Source organism: Opisthorchis viverrini (assembly GCF_000715545.1).
Source record: "Opisthorchis viverrini unplaced genomic scaffold opera_v5_10, whole genome shotgun sequence".
Classification (NCBI taxonomy): Eukaryota; Metazoa; Platyhelminthes; class Trematoda; order Opisthorchiida; family Opisthorchiidae; genus Opisthorchis; species Opisthorchis viverrini.
In genome coordinates, this window is record NW_008751666.1 from 1,324,849 (window position 1) to 1,347,220 (window position 22,372).

Sequence of the window (22,372 nt, forward strand, 5' to 3'; positions counted from 1 at the left end):
GTCCAAAGTGTGTATTTCACGAGTGGGACTACGTACAATTTGGGACCAGCACTCCACACCCACTTGTGCCAGCAGCGGGGGATAACGGGTGGGGCCGGTGGTGGAGGACCAGGAAATGTCCGGCAGGTCAAAGTCACCCAAAAGAAATTTAGGCGGGTGAGGAATGGCATGTGCATTGGAGATAATGCGGGAGAGATCAGCAATAGAGGCGGGGGGAAGGTGGCAAATAGATACAACCTACTAGTGCGGGTTGTTTGGTATGTTCTATTGATATCCAAATGATCTCTGGAATCCCTTCCAGAGAAGAATCGTCAAATGGGGTTGCACGAAGTTCTGACTTGGAATAGATGGAACAGCCACCACCCCTTGACTTTTTCCTATCAGAGCGGTGAGTATCACAGCCAGGGTTTGAGATGGCCGTGTCAGGAGTTTCATCTGTGAGCCATGTTTCAGTCACACAGATCATGCTTGGTCGTGCAATGGCTCCAATTTCCCGAATATTATGGATTTTGGGGAGTAATGAGCGGGCATTGAACAACATTATCGACAAGCTCATTGGCGAGCAGACGGTACTAAGTAGGAACTTTTTAACCTCATTTACGGTGAAGTTTAGGACTGGAGGACTGGGCACCTGGAGGTGGGGTAATATGAAACAGAGTTCGAAGTCTGGGAGAAGGTATTCAGTACTGGTGTTAGATGGGTAAATCGTCGTTGAAATAGGTTTGAACCCACGGTAGGAGGTACTGTATCAGGCTCAGTGTAGGGTACGGAATGGCTTCGGGAGTAGAGTATGCAGTTGAATGTAGAGCTGTCGGCTGTGTCATCTGAGTCGGCAGGTATGGAGGGAGATAGGATGCAAAAGGGGGTGGCGGCTGTGGAGGGATGGGTGGTCGCCGAAAATGGTATTCAGGCGGGGCGAAAGCTGGTAGCCTGGGTAGTGGAAACGGATGAGGGTCGGAGCTGGTCATGGATCGTTGTGGATACAAGCTTCCAGGAGCGCGGAGTGTTTGGTTTGATGTGCTTTTTAAAGATTTTAAGGGTGAGGCTACACATGACTTCGGAGGAGGCAGAGGATGTAGCAGGTGAAGAGTGGGAATTCGTGGATTTTGCACAGGCAGGGGCGTTACAATACCAGGCTTTGGTAATAGGTGTTTGAGCCCGAAGGAGCGCTTTGGTGGAAAAGGGCGAAGTGTCACTAGGTCGGGGGGCCTGAGGCGAGAGACTGTGTTTTCATCTTCGATTGGGAATAGGGGCTGGAAATATTCTCTGTCCAACATCACAGGGGTGAATTTCTTTGGTGCAGTTGATGCCTGAGGATGCACAGGCGGGTGTCCAAGGGTAGAAGTGGAGGGCTCATGGTCAGAAAAAAGAGATGCAGGCCTGGAGACCATTGTGAGGGTCTGTGTGGCTTTCGGCCGCAAGTTGTCGTGACGGTATGGCGGGCTTTGGCGGGGAGCGATTCCAGGATAATGGGGGCTGTGCTACAGCTTCGAGTTTTAGAGGATAGGGGGTCAGCTCTGGCATTTGGGGGAGTGGCCGTAATACCGATCGGTTTGGAGCAGGCTGTACTGATGGCGGGTACGGAGGGGTGTTCAACGGAACTGGAGGATATTTTAAAGGAGGCCGGACCAGTTGACAGGCCCGGTAGGTTATTGGTTGAATCTGGTGTTCTCCGACAGCTATGTGCAGATGTATCGCCGGCGATATGACTTTCACAACTTTCCGAGGGGTTGGTTTCATGAGTAGTCTGCGACTGAGTCACATCGGGAGTATTTAGAAGTACGGATTGTTGATCAGAATATGGATTCGTTCGATGCTTATCAGTAGTCGGCTGCAGAAGTTCGGAGAGTGGGTTTCTTGTGAGCTGTCTTTGTGGTCTGGTATGAGCAGCCTTGGCCTTTACGGTCTGGAATGTCTGGGTCGAGGACAGAAGGGCCTGAGATGTTAAAAGGCGCCTTGCATCGCCTTCATCTCTAAACTGCACTAGTATTGGGCAATGCAAGGAGGGTTTCGACTTTCGCAACCGCCGAGATGTACAGACTGTGTCATGCACGTTGCATGCTGTCAAGATGGCGGATTTTGTGCGCTCTGTCGGGATGCGGTCGGCTATCCGTACGCCGACTAATTTCCGGGGCGAGCGTGTCAATAAAGACTAACGCTTTTGCAAGATCTGATGGATCACACATTGCATCAGGACTTAGAAGGCAGGCAATTGGTTGCATGATACGATAGGATAACAGTTCATTCTCCACCTTACGCAGACGAGCGCAGAGACTTGCTAGGTTGGTGTGGAGCTGAGATTCATTTGGTGAAGAGGATGAAAGGCAGCTACCAGGTACGGCAGGAAGGGAAATGTCAGTTAGTACAAATGAGCAGGTAGAATTTAGCTGGGGCAATCTATCGACCGGCCTTGGAGGATAATGAGGTTTAGTGCTATACCTTTTGCCTGCAAGGCGCTTCTTTGGAAGCAATGAGGAGAAGGATGATGGGGAGTCAGGGTCTAGCAAGCGCATAGAGGAATATGGGATTGGTGGCATTGTTTGATTCAAATCAGTTAATAGTAAGCCTCAGTGGGATTATGCTAGTAAGCTTATGCTCAGTGGGGCCTAATCAAGCTAGGAAGAGTTGGAGGGGTGGTTATGTGCGGTCGATAACGAGATAGCTAAAATAGGTAGCTAAATGCTCTTCTAGGGTAAGTAAAACGCTGCGGTCGGGCTGGGGTCCCAAAAACGCTTTTACAACACCTGGCCTTGAGATTCAAATTTTGGCGCAGCTTGAATCACTTCTGTGAGTTTCCAGCGTTCAGTGAGGATTCAGTTGAGCCGCCTGCCATCATTCTCAGGTATGTTATAAACCTTGTCAACCATACCGCAGATCGTAGAAGTTTAGACAAATCGGAACACCTTTCCATCAAAAGATGCAACCCAGCTGGTTCCAGAGAGGCGATCACGTTAGCAGAAGCACGTTTCGTCTACAATTCTATTCTTTCTGGCATGAAATTTGGTTCACAGCCTGGCCAATGGGCCTCAGACGCTTCCAGAAAAGCCGGCCCCTTGAACCAATATTGAAGAGCAGTCAGAGAACTTACTCCGTTAGAGGCCAAGCCTGCCGGATTGTCCTCGCTAATTACGTGACTCCAATGGCCGGGTGACGACAACTGATGCATCAAAGAGATTCCCTTTACCACAAAGTTACTAAAGCGAGTGGCAGTGTTCCGTATATAGTGAGGCACTATAGTTGGATCCGTCCAGTAAGTTGTTCCAGTGAACGCAAATCCTGCTTCTTTCCTCAGTTCTTCCGCCATCCTTGCGTCTACCCGCGCGGCATTCAGCTCAAGCCCCGGCACCTTTACAGATTTCAAAAGTGCCACTCTAGACTTGGCGCATATCAGCATGCATGCGAATTTCTCGGGTTCGACGCAGCAGCGACAATACCCAACCACAACATACCCCACTTCAGAGGCGTCACTGAACATGTACAAGTCCACATTTGCATCATGAATGTGGACAGGTTTCACGCGACGGGGCATTTTCAGCTCACACTTTCCAACCATCTCTGCCACTCCTCGGAGTCTTCATCGCTCAGTTTATCATCCCAATGTAGTTGCTTCTTACACAGCTTTTGTAATAGTATTTTAGCTGGCAAAGTATATAGGACTTGGTCTTACGACCTACATACCACTTTGGCTTCAAATTCGCTGCGTCCAATAATGCATATTGTTGCCAGATGCCGCTACCAAATAATCGATATACTTTCGTCAAGCTCATACTCGCCAATGGGACTAATTTCGCATGCAGTCAGTTTGCCTTTGTAACAGCAAGACTCCAGGTTCATCGTGGAAACCGATTGGGAATTGCGCACAAAGGGACTTATCAAGCAATCGGTGAGTTATCCCATACGAATTTGTTCAAGTACATGTTTTCGTTGACTTCGCAGAGTTGTGATTGATCGTAGATTTTTCTGTCAGAAACCGATCAAGTGAAAGCGGCATTTTGACACTAGGAGCCGAATCGACTCCACATGAAATTTGCGCCGACCTGACGGAATAATGGAAACGTAATTCGCCACCGGAGGTTGCATTTTTCCAAACGTCACCGTGGCACACGGACGAGAGTATGGCAATTAAGTATCATCGCTGATCGTTGGATAAGTCAGCCGCGTGTAGATGGACGGTCCCGGTAGTTACTGTAAGCAGACAGGGGACGCAAAACCCCGCACAATTATGAGCATGAAGGACTGTCATTGGCCATTGGATAAGGTTACGGGGCATAGCCAGCGTCGCACGCAAACAGGGGTCCGGGAAGGGCTATCTGCACCGGGGTGCGCGAAAACAGGCACCGTGATCGTGATAACCGACAATGATGCTCTCAGTTGACATCATTATATTTGCACTTTAAGATGTTTTCAACTAATGGAACATCATTTATCCTGAGAAGAGCGATAACAGTGTGTTGGTAATTTACCCGCCTGGATCTCGTGAATCTGTATTACAAACAGAGTTGTCCTTGGCAGCCGGGAAAGAAACCCATCAACAGAGGTGGCCTTTGCATCGCAACTGCACAATTCGTACAATATCTGCCACTGTTCTAATTAAAGGGAGGTGAGCTCCATGGGAAAATGTGTTGTGCCGAATTTAGCTCAACAAACGTATTTCATTGGTTATGCCTAATGAGTATCAACCCGACCCTGGCCGATCCTCCCGAACGGAATTCGCATTGTATATACTGTAGATGTTGGTTCATTCTAAACGGACACTAAGGAACGCCAAAATATGCTAAAGTGTGGCCGCATGATTTATCTCTCGTAAGCTGGTGGCAAAATGTAAACCGCGCAAGGTTGGTGATCCAGAAGCTTCGCTCACTTAAACATTTTATACGAAAAACATATCACCAGAAGGTGCAGGCGTATTAGACTAACTACATGTGAAATCAGCAACTTCGAAAAGCCTCTAGTTTCGGCGGAAACAATTTGGGTGTGCATCTATTGGGCGAATATTACAACGGGGTCCATAAGACACACAATGCCATTAGCTGCAAAACCCCAGGACGTAGAACAGAACCTTTTGCACCAAAATGATGCATTTACTTGCGTTTGTCCTCAAACCAAAATCCATGCGAATTTATCTCCTTATATTTGCAACTCACCAAATTATTTTGTCCGCTGAAGCAATCAAACCTCTGGCGGAAAAGTCAGGCGGAATAATTTCTCAGCATCGATTAGATCCCGAGATGCCCATATGAGGCTCGAAAGTTTGGACTGGTTCTCCAAACTCAGCTTGCCGACTGATTTTGTCCACTATCAGCACGTCATTACCAACGAAAGTTCAATTTCATTGTGCGAATACTGAGCCCCGCCTGAGGGCTGGTACTAATTTTAAAATTCCGCGTGCGATGTCACGTTGTATGGGAAGCACAGATTTACTTGCAGTGTTGGAACCGTGAAGAACTTACGGAAGTCTTCTGGTCTTACCTTATGTTCATTCTCTTGTTGCTTCTTTGTTTTAAGGATTGATACTGTCTCTTTGGCCGCGGGATTCAACCCTCTGGTCCAGCGGTGTCGGCTCCGCTCCCGATGCGGGTGGTTTATCAATGCACCTCGCTGTAATGAGCAATACGTTGAATTCCATCATGTTACTACTAAGAAACGGATTGGATTCAGCACAAAATGTGAGTAAAGTCCAGTGAAAACCGGATTCTACTCTTGTTGCGTGCTGTTACTTCGTACCTCAGCTGTATGATACGTTAGCACTATTCAAAGTCCTATTGGTGTTCCTCCATAGGCCTGCCTAAGTTAAGCGGGAGTTAGAACGTTCGCAGTATCATGTGGGAAGTTTAATTCGTATTGATTTGATGTGTTTAAGGCTAATAAGCGTATACTCATGAAATTCGACACTAACTTGAGGCGGATTTCCTTCGTCGACAGCTCGAATGAACTTGCTTGCTGCCGTTTGCCTGCACTTCAACTGTTGTTTGGCTTCAACCACAACACCCTCTGCCGTGCTGTTTTATCGAGAGTTTGCCACGACCGCTTGTGATGATGCGCATGGTTTATGCCGCCCCCTTTCCGGCATGGAATGTAAATGGTTTTAATTGTGCAACCTGCATGTACTGTTGCTGAGGATTCCGCGGTACTACTCTCCTAATTACCCTGCTTCAGCGAGATTCTGGTTTAAATCTTTGTGGGGTCTGTGTTTGGCTTTTCCATCGGGTGGACATATAGTACAAACAGCTGCTTGTACTAGCGATCATGATTTAGTGATTGCCCTGTTTGGCGCGCGATGTATCCACGGTGCCATTTTATTCACCATCATTCTGCTACTCCACTAGTAGGACTAGAAAGACAGTGAGTTTGTAGGTTATTAGTGCAATCGATTCTTGAAAGCGACGTACTGCACTGGTAATGGGTGATGCAAAACCGATGTATCGTTCATTCGCCTGAAGCTCCTGTAGTGACTACTGATCATAATTACGGAAAGGATGCCGGGACTCAATGCTGTTCTTCGTGATGTATCTATGGTACAACATTCGTTGGACTCTCACAGGTGTTAACGGTCCACGATTGTGTTGACGGCCGGTAGTACGGATTGTAGGTTGCAGGTTGCCAACTCATTATACAGAATGCTGTGCTCAACCATCTAAACATTCCCTTATGCTAGATACCGAAGAGCTATTCTATTTCCTAATGGTTTCGTTGACAGGAGGCTTCCGTGGACCAGTCGAAAGGGTGCCTCCGTCATTTTTCGACTCCATTTCTTCGGCTTTTTGGGTCCACCAAGCTTACCGGTCTGCACGGTCAATCAGTTTTACTTAGCGTGGGGTTGAATTGTGGTTACGATCAGGAGAAATCTGTCGTCTGGCCTGAAAACAGGCCACAGTCCTATCAGAAACCCAGTGTTTAGACGAGGTTGCTTGGGTTGTACCGCAGATGGAGGTTCGGGCTTTTATCTCTGGATCTCGGTCCCAAGTAGCCGTCTGGCATAGGTCCGAGGAGCCGGTTCAGAAAGTTTTTGACTTCTGAATTCACTGGCTAGGCGAAGTGTGCCCGCTGAGCGTAGACCGGAAAAGCGCTATGAAAGGCAGCAACGCACAAGTGCATTGTCGGAGTATGTGATGGTAATCCAGCTGGAGCAGCAGGCAGTAATTGAACTTCACCACCGAAAACTGACGGCGATGTGGTCCATTTGGATTTGGGCCTGATTCGTTTGTGGGCACCGTGTCGTCAACCGATTTCCATTGTTTCGGTAGTTGACACTGCAAAGAAACATGTGGTCCATTGGATTTGGGCCTGATTCGTTTGTGGGCACCGTGTCGTCAACCGATTTCCATTGTTTCGGTAGTTGACACTGCAAAGAAACAGTCTGTTCAGCACGTCTGAATTAGACTATTCCCGTTTTCTGTACATGTGGTATCTAGACGACCCACCCAATTGGGCGTCAGTAGCGCTTAGTCTGCTTACCGGAGCCTTCTGGTTACTGACAACCACAACGGCACCTTAGCTTTCAGTCCATTGTGGAAGAGCACTTAGAGCGTCATAGCTGTTTTTTTTTGTTGACTCAGAGCTACAGTCCGTTAGGACGTAAGCAGACAGTAAAAAAGGTGCGATGGGCCTCGTGATTTTTTCACAGACGTGGCCAAACAAACCGCGCAGTGGCGACTATAAACGGTATCTGATCAAGTAGAGATGCTTTTGGTTGGTCGCGCACCCTAGCATAGCTAGCTACAGTGGTCTCTATATCACTACAGGCACACCCAGAACCTCGAAAAGAGTTAGGGGACATGCATCCTCTGTCCCCGCTTTTGACGGACAGCAGACATTAATGCAGAGGGAATCCAGCATACGACCAAGAGCTACCTGTTATCCTGCTTGCTTCCGTGTTTGAACAAAAAAGTTAGCTAAATAGTCTTGGTTTCCTGGTTTCAGAACAGAATTCGAAGCACCTAGGGTTTCAACTGAAGTCATTACTAGGAGATTAGACCTTACCGTGGTGTGACGATTTGTGCATCTGTGATCCACTGAGCTATACTGGGGGGTGTCCCCGTGGCACTCACTGAGTCTCGCATACCAGGTTGGTCAATGGTTAGAGGTCTGATAAACAGTCGCTTGGCCCTCCAAGTTAAGGGTTGGAACACGTGTATCAACGGGTTCTGCAAAAATGGTAATGCACTTGGATTTCCCTTCAAACACCGCTGAATTGTGGTCAACCTTTTGAACCAGACGCTTTTCTTGAGGACTAATCGTCCCCTTGTCTAGGTGTGGGCGCCCTGGGGGTATTCCAGCCCACGTAAAGCCGTGAATTGCACATTTACAAATGAACTCATGCCACATCGACCCTCGCCTTGCTCCACCAGCCGGATTGCCTCACTCGCTGCACACAGCAGGGCGGGTAAGCGAGAACACGCTGCTGTCGATGCTTCCCTTCCTTCTCTTTCACATACTTCACCCTCTTCTTCCAACTCCACCAATAACTCTCCTTGTTGTCCCAGCAGATGGGATTGCTGCCTTCGTTTGTCCTTCATCGGTTTTGCAAGCAGCATCTGCGCGTCATCCGCTGCTGACCTCCTCAGGCTGCTCTAAATCAATTTTAAAGCCTCGGTGCCCGGGCTATCTGGCCGCACTCTGAAGCAAGCAGGACAACAAGCTGCTCTTGTACTGGAGTCGCCTGGCATTGATGTCTACTGTCTCAGGAACAAGAATTCGCGATGTGAATACAGTGTTTAAGCTGATTACCCCATCATTCTTCACTCGCCTCTAGCTGCACATCTCTGGCGATCCAGAAGCTGTTGCGGCAGAAAGTGCAGGGGTTGATATCGTCTAAATTCACTTGACGGAAGGATCCTTGCTTGGCTGTATACTCGTTGCTAGTTGCCTCTGCGCTGTTCGTCTGACAACGTGTGTGGAAGAGTCTCACAAGGGGGAAGTTGATTGACTTCTGCCTACGCCCCAATTGACTACCTCTGACACCATGAAGAACAAGTTTTATGACGCCCTGAACGTCCTGTTGCGGCGAGATAAAACCTCAGAAAACGTTGTGGTTGCCGGAGGTCTGAATGCACAAGTTTACAGGCTTAGTGCATCTGTGACGAGACTCCCACCACTCTTCAGCTTTAACACCCTTCCGGTGCCTAGTTGCCATGCTACCCGATGGAAGCGAGATGGACCAAGTGGTTAGAGCACGAAGTTACTGACCGGAAGGTCCGTGGTTCGAACCCGACCTCTGCCACTCGACTTCCCCTGTCTAGGCTTGGGCGACCTGGCAGTATCCCAGCCCTCGTGCGTCCTTCGTGTGGCATGGCAGTTAGGCACCGAAAGAGTGCTACAGCTGGACGACGTCCCACCACTTTGCACAATGCTGAAAGTTTTTCTTGTGGCGCGGCTATACCAGGCTCACTCAAGCACCAGATATCAGACCGAACAGTGGAACTGCTCAACTCTCGAAGAAATATCCCAGCCGGCCAAGAACATAACTTGACGCGACGAATTATGGTTGCAAGACAGTAAAACATCAGTGTCATCACCGATGTTGCTGTCTCTGATAATGATGACCAGTACTTGAGCACTCCTTCATCCGGCAGTAGGCCAACTTCGGAACGAATGAACTGTATATTGTCATGATTGTAACGCCGTGACTTTGTAGCGATAGGGGTTAACGAAATGACGTGGTTCAACCGTAGCAGCAGGTAGACCACAGGAAGTGAATGGAATTGGGTTGTCACCTAAGGTGATTTCAAATGTGTTATGTAGACGAAGGAATTATGGACTAGCAGCACGTCACCACATGGATTGAGCAACACCAACAGTACCCGTGCAATCGATGGAACGTAGCAGTAGCCGCTAGTTGAACTCATCGGAGACGTAGAATCCACGGTAATCACAGAATTGAACTACCAAAGGAGATGTATGACTGTCCGAACTTCCTGTGTCTACGAGAGCCTGAAGTAATATTCCGTTAGCCTTTATGCTGGTCACCGTGTGGGACAAACAATCAACAGAGGATAATGCAGAACCCGTCGTACAAGTTGACTAATGTGTGATCGATTTAGATCGACAAACTCTCTGAAAATGGCCTTTTTTGCTACATGATTTAAAACCGCTTTTCTTGCGGGGCAGAAACGACTGCAAAAATAACAACTAAGATTTGATTGCCGAGATATAAGGTGCAGAATCAGAGGAGATTGAGTTTGACGGAGTAACCGTATGTCTGCAAAGATGATGCAGCCACAGAACATGATATCGGTTGGTTATGCTAGTATGCCAGCTTGTTTTGGGGCCAGTTCTAGTGACCTACCCGTTTCGTGGGCTTCATCCAGTGAGTTCATTTTGACCCAGAAGTAGTGGTAGTTGTTGATCAGGGCACTGCGTACACTTTCGTCCTGTCACTAAGAGACTGGACTTTACCGTGGTGTGACGGCTTGTGCACCTCAGCCATCCACTGAACTCTACTGGGGGGTGTTCTCGTGACACTCATTGAGTCTCTTATACCATGTTGATCAATGGTTAGAAGTCTGACAAGCAGTCTCCTGGCCCTCCAGGCTAGGGGTTGGAGCATGTGGTGACTTATTCCGTAGAAATGGTAATACAGTCAGATTTCCCGCCATACACCGCTGCCTTGTGGTTAGGCTTTTGAGCCAAAGCCTTTGGTTGAGGACCCTAATCATTGTCCTGTATAGGTATGACTGTCCTGGCAGTATCCCAACCCTCGTACAACCACGACGTTCAGAACCAACAATACTCTCATGCCACATTCGCCGTCACGTGGTGCCATCAACCGGGTCGCCTTAGCTACTGCATAAAGCAGGTCGGGTAAGCGAAAACGGGCTACTGCTGATGCCCCCTTCCTCATTTGCACCCACAAAACATAGGATACACTCGATTCCGTGGGAAGTTTTACGTCGTTAGTTTGATAGGTTCCTACTGTAGAGTGACAGATGGGGTTGCTGCACGAATCCGTGAGGCCCGGGCCGCGTTTGTTAATTTGCTTTGTCCCTGAATTTCAAGCAATGTGTGTATCAGGCTACAATGGGCTGTCGTTTTCTTGTATAGCCGTGAGAGCCTTTTCGAACAGCTAAACAGACGTCTTCGGGTATACAAAAACCTTTATGTTGAGCCCCAAAACTGGAGTGTTTCGCGCTTGCTTGATCATCGTTTGCCGGAAATAGTGCAAGCGCAATCACGCAGAGTATGAAAAAGATATTGAAATAAATGAATGAATCGTTGAGCTGTAACCCTTCCGGTGTTTAACTGCCATGCTACCCGAAGTAAGCACGAGGGCTAGGGTACTGCGAAGCCTAGACATGGAAAGTCGAGAGGCAGAAGTTAGGTTTGAACCACGGACCTTCCGGTCAGTAAATTCGCGCCCTAACCACTTCCGCCATCTCGCCTCATGAAAAAGGTAACAAAAAGTCCGGATGTTTTCGGTGCGACTCGCCTTCCAGGATGGGGAACCCGTGATCCCCCCGTGTTTCGTTGGCGACGCTGCAAGATGTGGCTGCTATTCAGTGCCAGTGGGGTTCTTATTCTCAGTTTCTATCCAGAGTGTCTTAATGAGTGTTTGGAAGTAGGCACCTTGAAGTGATTGTTGTAGGCTAGCACTCAGGCGCCTCCCCACCCGCTTTTGTTCGTCTCTTCACACTGATGTTGAACTGTTGGGGATGGTTAGAGGATGTGGGCAAGCATCCCCAGAACCTGGCTGTCCACTCGTACTCCGTGTATTCTCAGTGAACAGAGCTGTTAAAGCTGGAACTTGTGTTTCGGTTGACAGTTTGTAGCGGAAAAAGAGGTTTGAATCGGGGTGACCTCATTACGTTGTGAAACAGGACTACGCTGTGTTGGTGTTTGTGAACAAGGCCACCATAATATAGCTCGACTGTGCTTCATTATAATGCACTGATGATATCTCAGTTGGTAGGAAAAAGTCTGCAACCTAACTACTTGGCCCGGAGGACACTCGACCACCAAAAATGCAAATTAAGCTATTAACATTTTCTCTGATGGCGTCACGAAAACTGTTCCACCATACTAAGTATTGTGGTTGAAATGAACCAACTGTGGGTGAAATCCTGTCCGGCAGTTCGGTAATGTGAGCTAGTCGCACTATTGATCAGCGGCTCGTCTAACGATTCACTGCCCAACATAATAGCCGGGAACTGCGGATTCGAAACTCCTCGGAGTTTCGTGAGATGTGCACTACTGATTATTTCCAATGAGGGTGAAAGCCGTGTCGCGCTTTTCAGCATATATCCGCTTCACTTACAGGACGAAATCTCAAGTGGAATATAATTTTCCTCACAGCACCAACAAACTTCAGTAATGTTCTTAACAGCAAACTCAATCGAGTTGACAGCTGCAGCTTCCGCGAAAAAGATACCCCTAGCTGGGCAACGTGACCTGTCCCGTCTCCGATGACGTCCATACATTCACTCCATCACTTCCAGTTGGTAAATACCCCTTTGGGAGCACACCCAACACTATCCGATTCGCAATCCAAGAATGCCGGTCACCACCTCCAATGGACAGCTTTTTCCTATTCCCAAAATAAGAGATGGGTGAAATTGCGGCACGTGAAACCAGGTTGGGTGGTTTGAAGCTGGTACTAACATCTATCATGACAGAAGAATACTCTTCCATTAGAACGGGCCTGCCTACCTCATCCGAAGAGAGCAAAGAAAGAAACAAGCAGCGATTCTTCTGCTTCGTTGACCGAAGTGCTCATAAAACCCGAAAGATCCTCAGGGTGCCCGTCCACGTCTAATCTAACATCAGAATAACGACCAAGTCGACCGCGCCAACACGTGCTGAAAACAGTTTGAGAATAATGGAGAAAGACTCTTGTGAGGGATAAATATAGAAGAGAAGGAACGGTCTAGTGATTTGGAGGTTGTTGCAGCATCCGAGCGTCATCTGCCGGGTAAACACAGTATCTTCATGAACGTCACCCAACCTATACGCCACATGTTACAGACTCTAACCAGGTAATTCGTGCCACGCGTTACGTTGATCCCAGGAAGGCTGTCCAAATATTGCACGGTGCTCAGACTGACATTGGCCCCGCTGCTCCCGCGTTACCACATCCATGTTAGCCCTGCGCAAATCTTTGGTCAACGAGAACTTGAGGTGAAACACAGAACGGGGAAGGAAACGATAAGCTTGGTTAAGATAAAAGTAAGCTTGGCAATAGCAGCCAAAAGCACCCTCGGACTATGTGTAAGCCAGTAAATTCCAAGTTGATAATGCCCTGGATATAGTCTAATGATGACAGGTTGATTAGGGATGGGTGTATCTCTCACGAAGAGACTTGCACTTACCGTGGTGTGACGGTTTGCACACTTCGGCGACCCACTGAACTATACTGGGGGTGTCGCCGCGACATTCAGAGTCTCACACCAGGTTGGACAACGGCTAGAGGTCTGACAGACGCAGTCTCCTGATCTCCTCCCTTCTTTTTCACGCACTTTTTCCTCGCCCTCCCCACCCCATTGATAACTCTCTCCTTGTAGGCCCACCACTATTAGTTTTGCAAGCGGTATCTGCTCGTCACATGGCGCCGACATCCTCAGGAATCTCCAAACCAATCTTCACTACGGCAGTGAAGCATCGGCGTTGAACACCGATGTCATGCTGTCGATGCAGGACAGCAAGCTGCTCTTGCACTCACACTGTAGTCGCTTGGCGTTGATGTGTGCTGTGTCTCAGAAACGATAATGCAATATGCAAGCACAGCGATTGAGCTAACCGCTCCTTCAGTCTCCACTCGCTTCCGGCTGCACACCTCTGGTGATTCAGAGACTGCTGCGGCGGGATGTGCAGGGGTTGCTATCATGTTAAGTCACCGGGCGTAAGTATCCTTGTTTGACCGGATACCTGTTGTGCTGTTCGTCTGGCAGTGTCTGTGAAGAAGTCTCACACACGTTGATAGATGACTGTTTATCGTGTCTGCCTACATCCCGACTGACTGTAGCTCCGGCGCCCTCAAAGACAGGTTTTACGACGCCTTGAATACCCTGCTGTGGCGAGCTAAAACCTCAATCATTCTGGTTGCCGGAGATATGAATGCACAAGTGGGAAGGCTTAGTGCATCTGAGACTCAAATAGGAGGTCGACATGGATTGAACTTGGTACGTACGGACAATGGTGAACAATCGCTTCAGCTGTGTGCTGATCACAGGCTGTTTTTACGAAGTACTAGCTTCCGAATAGCCGAAGTCGTCTGACCACATGTTGTCCTCCAACGGCAGGCCGGCCACAAACTCAAATCGATCACATTTCCATCAGTTACCGGTGGCATGGATCAGTAGCTGACTGCAGGTCCTTTTGGAACACATTTGGGGATTCCGAACATGCGCTGATCTGGGGTCGCCTCTGTCTACGTTTTCCGAAGCCGCGTAAGGTGCGAACAAATCGCTTGGCAACTGAAAGACTGGCAAGTCCGGATGTTAGGCGAAGTTACCATGATCGTCTTCTAGGGTCTCTTCCAATTGCTCCACCATCAGATGTGAACTCATATTGGGACGGGATTGCCACCTATGCATAGAGCTGGGAATTTCGCCTGTGGCACGGCACTACCATGTGCAACCAAGCACTGGATATCGGATCGAACAGTGACACTGCTCAAATCTTGGAGAAATATCCCAGCCGGTCCCGAACATAACCCGGTGCGAAGAGTTATCAGACGTCAAGTGAAAGTGAGCTTGCGATCCGACCGCGAAGTATGGTGGACACAGAAAGCCAAGGAAACGGAAGAGGCCCAGAAAGCCGGTAATGCCGGAAGATTATCTCAGTTGGTCCGTGCGACTGGTCTCCGGAAACTGTCTGTGATCGAATCCATCAAGTATCAGAATGGAACGACCATCTCGAATAAAGAAGAACGCCTGGTGGGCGGAATACTTCGAACAACAGTAATCGCGACCGCCATCTGCCACCAACTGACGCAGAACCCTGGACGGTAGACGTAGAACCTTCTACGGCTTCGGAGGTTTATGACTACATATGTCATCTCGAGCGCCACCGAGCTCCCACCCCGCATTGTTGAAAGATGGCGTGAAGTCCCCAGTCAGTTCTCCGGTCTACTTGCCTGTATTCGTCAGAGAATTCTGTCCCAGACAGCTGGGAAGAGTCGGTGACAGTGCCCATTTTCAAAAATACGGCTCGTAGTGAGTGTGTACCCACAGGGGGGATCAGCTTGACGCCGATGGTAACGAGACTGCTAGCCACAGTTGCGTTTCGTTGCCTTATGGGGGCTCGTGAAACACTGACTCGAGAGCAGGAAGCGAGATTCCGACCTCCTAGGGTTTGCGTTGACCAAATTTCCACACCCACATCCAGTACTAGAAGAAAACCATACGTACAAACGACCCACAATTTTGGTGTTCATAGATTCCTATTGATCATTCCATTCGGTTGACTGGTTTGTTCTTGACACGCTTGCCCACCAAGGCATTCCCCAAAAGTCCGTGAACATAAGTTCTTTGTATTCTCAGACTTCCGGACGTGTGTGCGTATACGGAGAGCTCTCCAAAAGTTTCCGTACTCAAGGTGGTGTCCATCAGAGGTGCCCTTTTTCTCCACTCTTATTTAATTTCCTGATCGATAAGATGAGACGAACAGTGGGAGATCTTCAAAACCTCGGTGTCCAAACAGTCTGTGACCAAAACCTTGCCGATCTGGGATATGCAGACTATATCGCTCTCGCCTTCGAACAGCAGGCCTAGGTGTTTTTTGGATAAACTAACAAAAGTCATCCCGTCCTTTGGTATGCACTTTGTACTCACAAAGTGAAGGTCATGCTCCTGGACATGCAGTCACTGAACACGCCATTTGCAATCCAGGGAGAGGCACTGGGAGTCGTGGAGCGTTTCACGTATCTTGGATGTTGTATTAGTTCTGACTGTAGTGTAATGGATGCGGTCAGTGCACGAATCTGCAAGGCTCGGATCGCGTTTTCTAATTTGAGACACCTATGTTGTCAAAGTAGTGTCGCCAAATCTCAAGAGACCTGTACCAAGCTACAGTACGCGCTGTGATGTATGGCTGTGAGGCTTGGTTTGTTCGAGCAGCGGGATTGAGACATCTTCAGGTGTTGCCTCAAAACTTTAGCTCGTGTGGGTTGGTGTCGGCGGGGCAATGAAGAAGCGTGTTTCCGGTTGTGCAACAGGTACATCGATTGAAGAGACTGCGTTGGTTGGAACATAGGTTGCCTATGTCTAATCATCGTTTGCCGAAGAGAGTGTTTTCCATGCCCAATTCCTAGTGGCGGATGCAGAGAGATGGCCGACCCTTGATCTGGGGGAGTGGTATGTAGGGAATTACGAAACGCTTGGGTGCTGTCGCTCTCCAGAATGGGGACCGTGTGATCTTCACTGCGCCTGGTTGGAGACACTGCAAGATTTGGCAGCCAACCGGTGTAACTGTTGATCTTGTCATTTTCTATCCAGATTACTTGAATGAGTGTCTGGCTCTGCTGGCTCTGAGTCCATTTTCCTCCCACCTTTATTCTTCACAGTACGGCTTTCAAATAAATCATAGTTGTATGGCAGCGAATCCTCAGTGATTATCATTGTTGTGATATCAATGCGGACTAGCTAGAAATCAACCGTCTATGCCCTTGCGGTACATAATTCATTTCTAGCGTATCTTGAGGTGTTTTGTGGTCTTACATCTTTGTGACAATCACGTGTGTCTACCGACAACCGTCATTTACCATAGCAGTCTAGGGCTTGCTTATTTTCTCGCCCAAATGGACACCACAGATGCCGCATTTTTACGGTGTGTCAAATATTACTGCTCTGTAGGCACAACCAAACGCTGGAAAATCCATTGCCTCGATGTTACGAAAAGTCTTCACTTCTTGTGTTGGTGCTCGTGGCACTTGAACTTAATAATTCTGTCGCCATCAATTACTGATAAGAAATCTTGCATTGATGAAACGAATGCATGAAAGCGTTGCAATCAGGTCTTTTTTCGGTCGGGGATGTGCTATCTCCACGTGGTGAAGTTGGTACTACTGAGGTAGACAAAAGATAGTGGATGACATTTCAAGTCACCATACTGGAAGGCGGGCTGCGGAGCTCTCGGGTCAGATGCTTTGGAAGACCAGCAGGGTATTCTGGTACTCAGATGCTTACACGGATACGCCGGAGCAGTTGACAACAACTCCGAAACGGGGACGAGAGGACAGCCTTCTCTATGGCATTGTGCGATTTTCATGTTTGATTTCATTTTAAGACGGCTCGTAAAGAATCGTGGTGGTAATAAAATTTCCAAGATGACTGGCTATGACGTTAAGCTTTTGTAGCGGGTGTCCAACATGTGGCGTGAGACGCATGGTTTTCATCGGAGCACCTCAGTATTACTATCAGTTCATCTTCTGAATTTGATTACATTTTATGGGATGCCTTGTCATGTAAGACGTAGTCAGTCTCAGTTCAGTCTCGCTGGACTGATATGCGTATGGTTTAACATGAAAAGGTGAGAGCATTCCTGGTATCTTGGCTGAATGGAACCTCGAAGGTACTCTGGTGTGTCTTCTATTTGTTGCTTTGCTCGGATCTTCTAGACCTCTAGCCCTTCAGATTGAGTCACTCGTTCACAGCTTGCTAAAAGTATCTCAGCGGTTAAGAAGTGGACTTAATGACTGATAGGTCCGTGGTTCGAACCTCATCCCTGCGTCTCGACTGCTCCTATTTAGACTTGGGCGATCTGGCACTATCTCACCCTTCATTGTTCCCTCGAGTGGCATTGGAGCTAGGTACCACGGGTGCTACAGCTTGACGATAACCGATCATCAATTATTTACCACCTGCAAACCGTCGTACTGTATGTACAAATGGTTGCGTACATTAATTGGTTGGGTGCCAACTTTTAATCACCATATAGGTGCATCTTTGATGTAATTCAACTTTAACACAGCCGCATTTATTTACGTGTATGTTAACTGTGGTTGAATCCTTAAGTGTGTGATGACCGGCGTTCGAAAGTGAACTGACCGAATCCACGAGTGTTTGCCTGTGTGCATGCTTGAGCTCTTCGCTTTCGGTAGTTGGTTGAAGGGTTAATTAGACGTATCACCGGTAAATTTGATTGTTTCGGCTCCATGGATCCAGCCTAATTGATCGTATAAATTGTACGTTTGCTTACTGCCACTACACACGAATGGCCGTTCAACGAGAAGGGATGTTTTCGGGTTTTTGAGAGAACCCGGCCAACTGCGGTGCTACATATGGTCACTCCACAACTCAAGGCCGGATACGTGGAATTCGTCGTATCACTCCCGTCGAAAGTTACACTTAGACTTCTGGTTAAGGCCTAAATTGACAGAATACATCTGGCTCCTATTTAATGTACGAACAATTTTTTTGGGTTCCCGTAGCCTATTCTCATTTGACTGCATCTTTGTTCTCTTTTCATGTTGCTTTCATCCGAGCAATGCCCTTTTGAGCTGTCCTGGCGAAACTACTGTGCTATCGATAGTTGCAGAATGCTGTCGGGATATTGTTCTCTCTACATCTATTTTCGCTGTCTTAGATCAGCTTTCCTCCTTACCAAACGGTGGATTAAGCTAACTTGAAATTGAGCGAAAGACCTATTTACAATATTCGGGCGTTTTGTTCTTCCGAGATTAAGCATCCATCTTTCGTTCTTCTAAATTTCACAATAAATGGTGTGTTTAGGTTCTCAGTCTTCCATTTCATGGAAGAATTTGTTTACAAATACTGCATGTTGTGATGCTTTCGACCACCTGTCTGGTTATCCAAAACATCACGTTTAATTATTTAATGATCCGATGAAGGGGCTTTGCCTCTTTTGAATGTCCGTTTCAGAATTTCTCCATATTGACTCGCCTCCTTGCTTTGTCTGTCCGCTACACTCCCTACCATGATTTCTGACACAGACTTAGTTAAACCGCAGGCTGAACAATTATGAATGTTTTGGCACACGTTGCATCCATTAGTTTACAGACAATGCTGTTTTTCTTGTATTAGATCACGAATTCGGACGCTGTACTGGATGCAGTTGCACAACTCGAAACATTCCCTATGACAATGGGCCAGTTACAAGACACGCGCATCGGTCAACTTTTGCAGACGATTCGGCACAAAGTGGACACCCCACTTCAGAAACGCATCCGATTTGTCATCAAGGCGTGGCAAAAACTCCTTTCTCCTGAATTCGCCTGTCATTCTGTGATCCCTTTAAAATGCTATGCAGCATCTTACACACCCAACCAGTCGTCAAAGGGTTCGGACTGCCAGCCGTCCAATGGGACTCCAACTAAACCGTCTTTTCGTGAGAATATGCGAAATTCTCAACACTTTCTCACATCTGCCTCGGTCAACACTTCGGACAGTAGATCTAATAGTCCGGTGGTTAATTTTTCGGACACAACTACACGCCTAAAACGTCCATATCATTCATTATCTGGTACCACAGATCATTCTGTCCCGATTACTTCGTTTGCCCCATCACATACGGAACAGCCCACGACTCCCAGTAAGCGAGCCCGAACACAATCTAACATATCTCCTCAACCCGCAACCACAAAACCTACTTCTTGTTTACCTCTCGTAAACGGTACTAGGCCCGTTGTTCCCACATCTGAATCATTTCCTTCATTCAGGCCAGCCACTTCACTAGGAAAGTCCAATACTGCTAGCATTCCTCTACGAGAATTGGGTGATCAGCAGTCCACTGAGGCACAAGCCCAGCCAAAAGGAGACAGGCAGGATGTCCAGAATGCTGTGCATCGTCTGGCAAAAGTGAAGTCTACGGCTGAGTTGGTCCAAGCAGCTGGTGACTGTATCGACTCCGTAACTGCCGATCGGATTTTAACCAACAGGATCAGCAAAGAACCAGATCCACCGAGACCGTCCATTGTTCCGCAGCTTGCAAAGACCCGACAAGCTCGTACAGCTCCTTCCACTGCCGCCTCTTGTAAGGGTTCTCAGCCCCATGAGCTGCGTTCTTCCAGACCCTCCGTACGCCATGTAGATCGAGAAACAGTACATAAACCTTCATCAAGCATATCAGGTCCCACATCCAAACCTTCGCTCTCCGCAGTATCATTGACAGAAACTTTCCCATCGCAGTTGGATTCCGTACAACCACTGGACTCTGTTTCTTCCGAGCTTCTCACCAATGGTAACAACTCAGGAGTTCCCCGAGTCCATGGAGGTGATACCGAACGACCTCAAATAGATACGGACTCAGATAACCAAAAATCCAGAGAGAAAAAGCGAAAAAAGAAGCGCAAGCATCGTCACAAGCACTTACTAGGTGGTCCCACTGTATATAATCCCGTCACAAATCACCTTGACGATTGGCCATCCTTACCCGCCCTTCCAGCGCAAATAGACTGGTCCAGTCTGGATAGACCTGCTTCTTCCTCAAACTGGGAAAGTCTTTCGTCAATACCAGATAGTGCAGATAGACTAGTTTCCGATGTTTGGCCCGGTATAAACCGCACTTCAGATGACGAAGGTAACTTACGATTACTGACAGATTTGTATTCTTTAACTATTGACGATCAGTACTTACATGTACTGCCATGGGTTGATATGATTGGCTTTAGACGTCAGTTTTTTCCCTCTCCCGATGACTTGGACCCGCTGACACAGATACCGGAGCCATGGTGACCCCTGTCTCATTCCAAGTGCACTGATTGCACACCACTTATTCTTCGCTTCCCGTCATCATTTCTTTCTGGTTCCCATCTGATCTGTGAATCACCCAGTGTTGTGTCCAAAAGCGTGATATGTTCTGACACCCGGCCGGGCTCGTTCACATTTTGTGTAAATATTCACATGTATCTATCTTTTTCTCCAAACTCACTTTATTCTATTCTCTTGGCTCTTACTTTCCACTGCAACCTTGTGGCTCATACTTGTGTTTCGTTGACGATCTGGCATTTAATTGATTTCTGACCTTGTGTGCGCGCGCGAACATATGGTCTCTTCTAATGCTGTTGCTTGGAATGCTTGTCAGGTAACCCTTGAACGATTTGGCCCGTTTTTCTCCACTTTCGCTTCTAGTCCCAATTCAAAAAGAAGCATCTTCGCCTGTGTATGAACAAGACGTTTTTGGATGTGTAAGAACTCTTGGTGCTGGTCCTTTGCCGCCTACGGTGGAGTGTGCACTTTCCACATATTCGCGTGCATGTATATTTTTGTACATACTCTTGACTTATTCATGTCCATCATACACAAAAAACAGAGTTAAATTTTTACGAAAATGCACGAAAAAGTTCACTGACCGCGGATTATGTTCTGTTGTTTTCTCTTGGACTTTGAGGGCTACTCCTTGGTTGAATCAACAAAAAGGGACTCAGTCATTCGACTTTGACACTCCTAACTGAATGGTCTATGACCCGTTAAGACGTGGTCTTGGGGGTAGTGTCTGATAGTAAGGACAACTAAGCGTTCCGTTGCAACACTCCCAGTGCCCAGCCGCCATGTGATCCGAAGGTAGCACGAAGGATGAGATACTGCCAGGTATCCCAAGCCTAGACAAGAACAGTCAAGATGTGCAGAGGTTGGATTCGGAACACGGACCTATCGGCCAGTAGGTTCTCGCCCTGACCACTGTCTTGGGCTGTCTAGAAACAGCCCAATTATCCCGAACGCCTTCCTGTAGTTGCGTATCACTCCGAGTTGGTTTATTTTGAACAATTTCTGACCGGAGGTCGGATAGATGCGCAGTTTACTCACGTGCAAGCGGGTCATCAAGTGATTGTATGGTGAATCCAGCTCACCTGCACAGTTCTCTCGAAGCAAAAGGATCTCGGTACCCTTTTGGGTGGTTTTACTGAAGAAAGCCCAATGCCCGAAATTTTACGCTCCATAAATTTTTACGTTGCTGTCTGTTCCTTTCATGAAACGCTGGGTTATTATGTCTAGCTAGTTTCAACTACAAAACAACCGGTTTTGCTAGTGAAATGGTTGGGTTTCAGGGGTGCGAACAGCCCATCGTTTTGTTGGCATGCAAACTAGTTTAGTCGTACTCTCTGGAATCGCCCACTCGCGAGGGGACGCTTGAATGCGATCGGTAAATACGATAAGATCAGGGAATGGGCACAACTTTTCCAACGTGTGCTGCCGATTGTCTGTTATTTTTGGGATTGGGGATGTCAACCTTACATTTAGGAAGTGGCTTGATTCCTCAGTGGTTTACTTCGTCTTTGGGCACACGTTCGTCAGAGTGCCTTCTGGAACTTGTTCACGATTTTAAGCTCATTTTCGAAGGTGGACATGGACCCCATTGATTTTCTCTGACAGGGTTGTCATTACTGTGCAATCGTATTCTTCATATAATCCTCAAGATGATTTGGTGCGGTGTGTCAATACGATTCACTTCTAGAGTAAGACCATGGAAGCCGTGGTATTCC

The 22,372-nt window shown here is 47.7% G+C and overlaps 1 protein-coding gene across 1 annotated transcript; it reads left to right on the forward strand.

Annotated features, from left to right (window-relative positions):
* Positions 1-5,527: 5,527 nt before the first annotated feature.
* On the forward strand, positions 5,528-21,246 carry T265_00965 (hypothetical protein; the record flags this gene model as incomplete). Its single annotated transcript, XM_009164880.1, has 2 exons — positions 5,528-5,666; positions 18,975-21,246. 2 exons carry the CDS (start codon positions 5,589-5,591, stop codon positions 20,622-20,624), a joined length of 1,728 nt encoding a protein of 575 aa, XP_009163144.1.
* Positions 21,247-22,372: the final 1,126 nt, after the last annotated feature.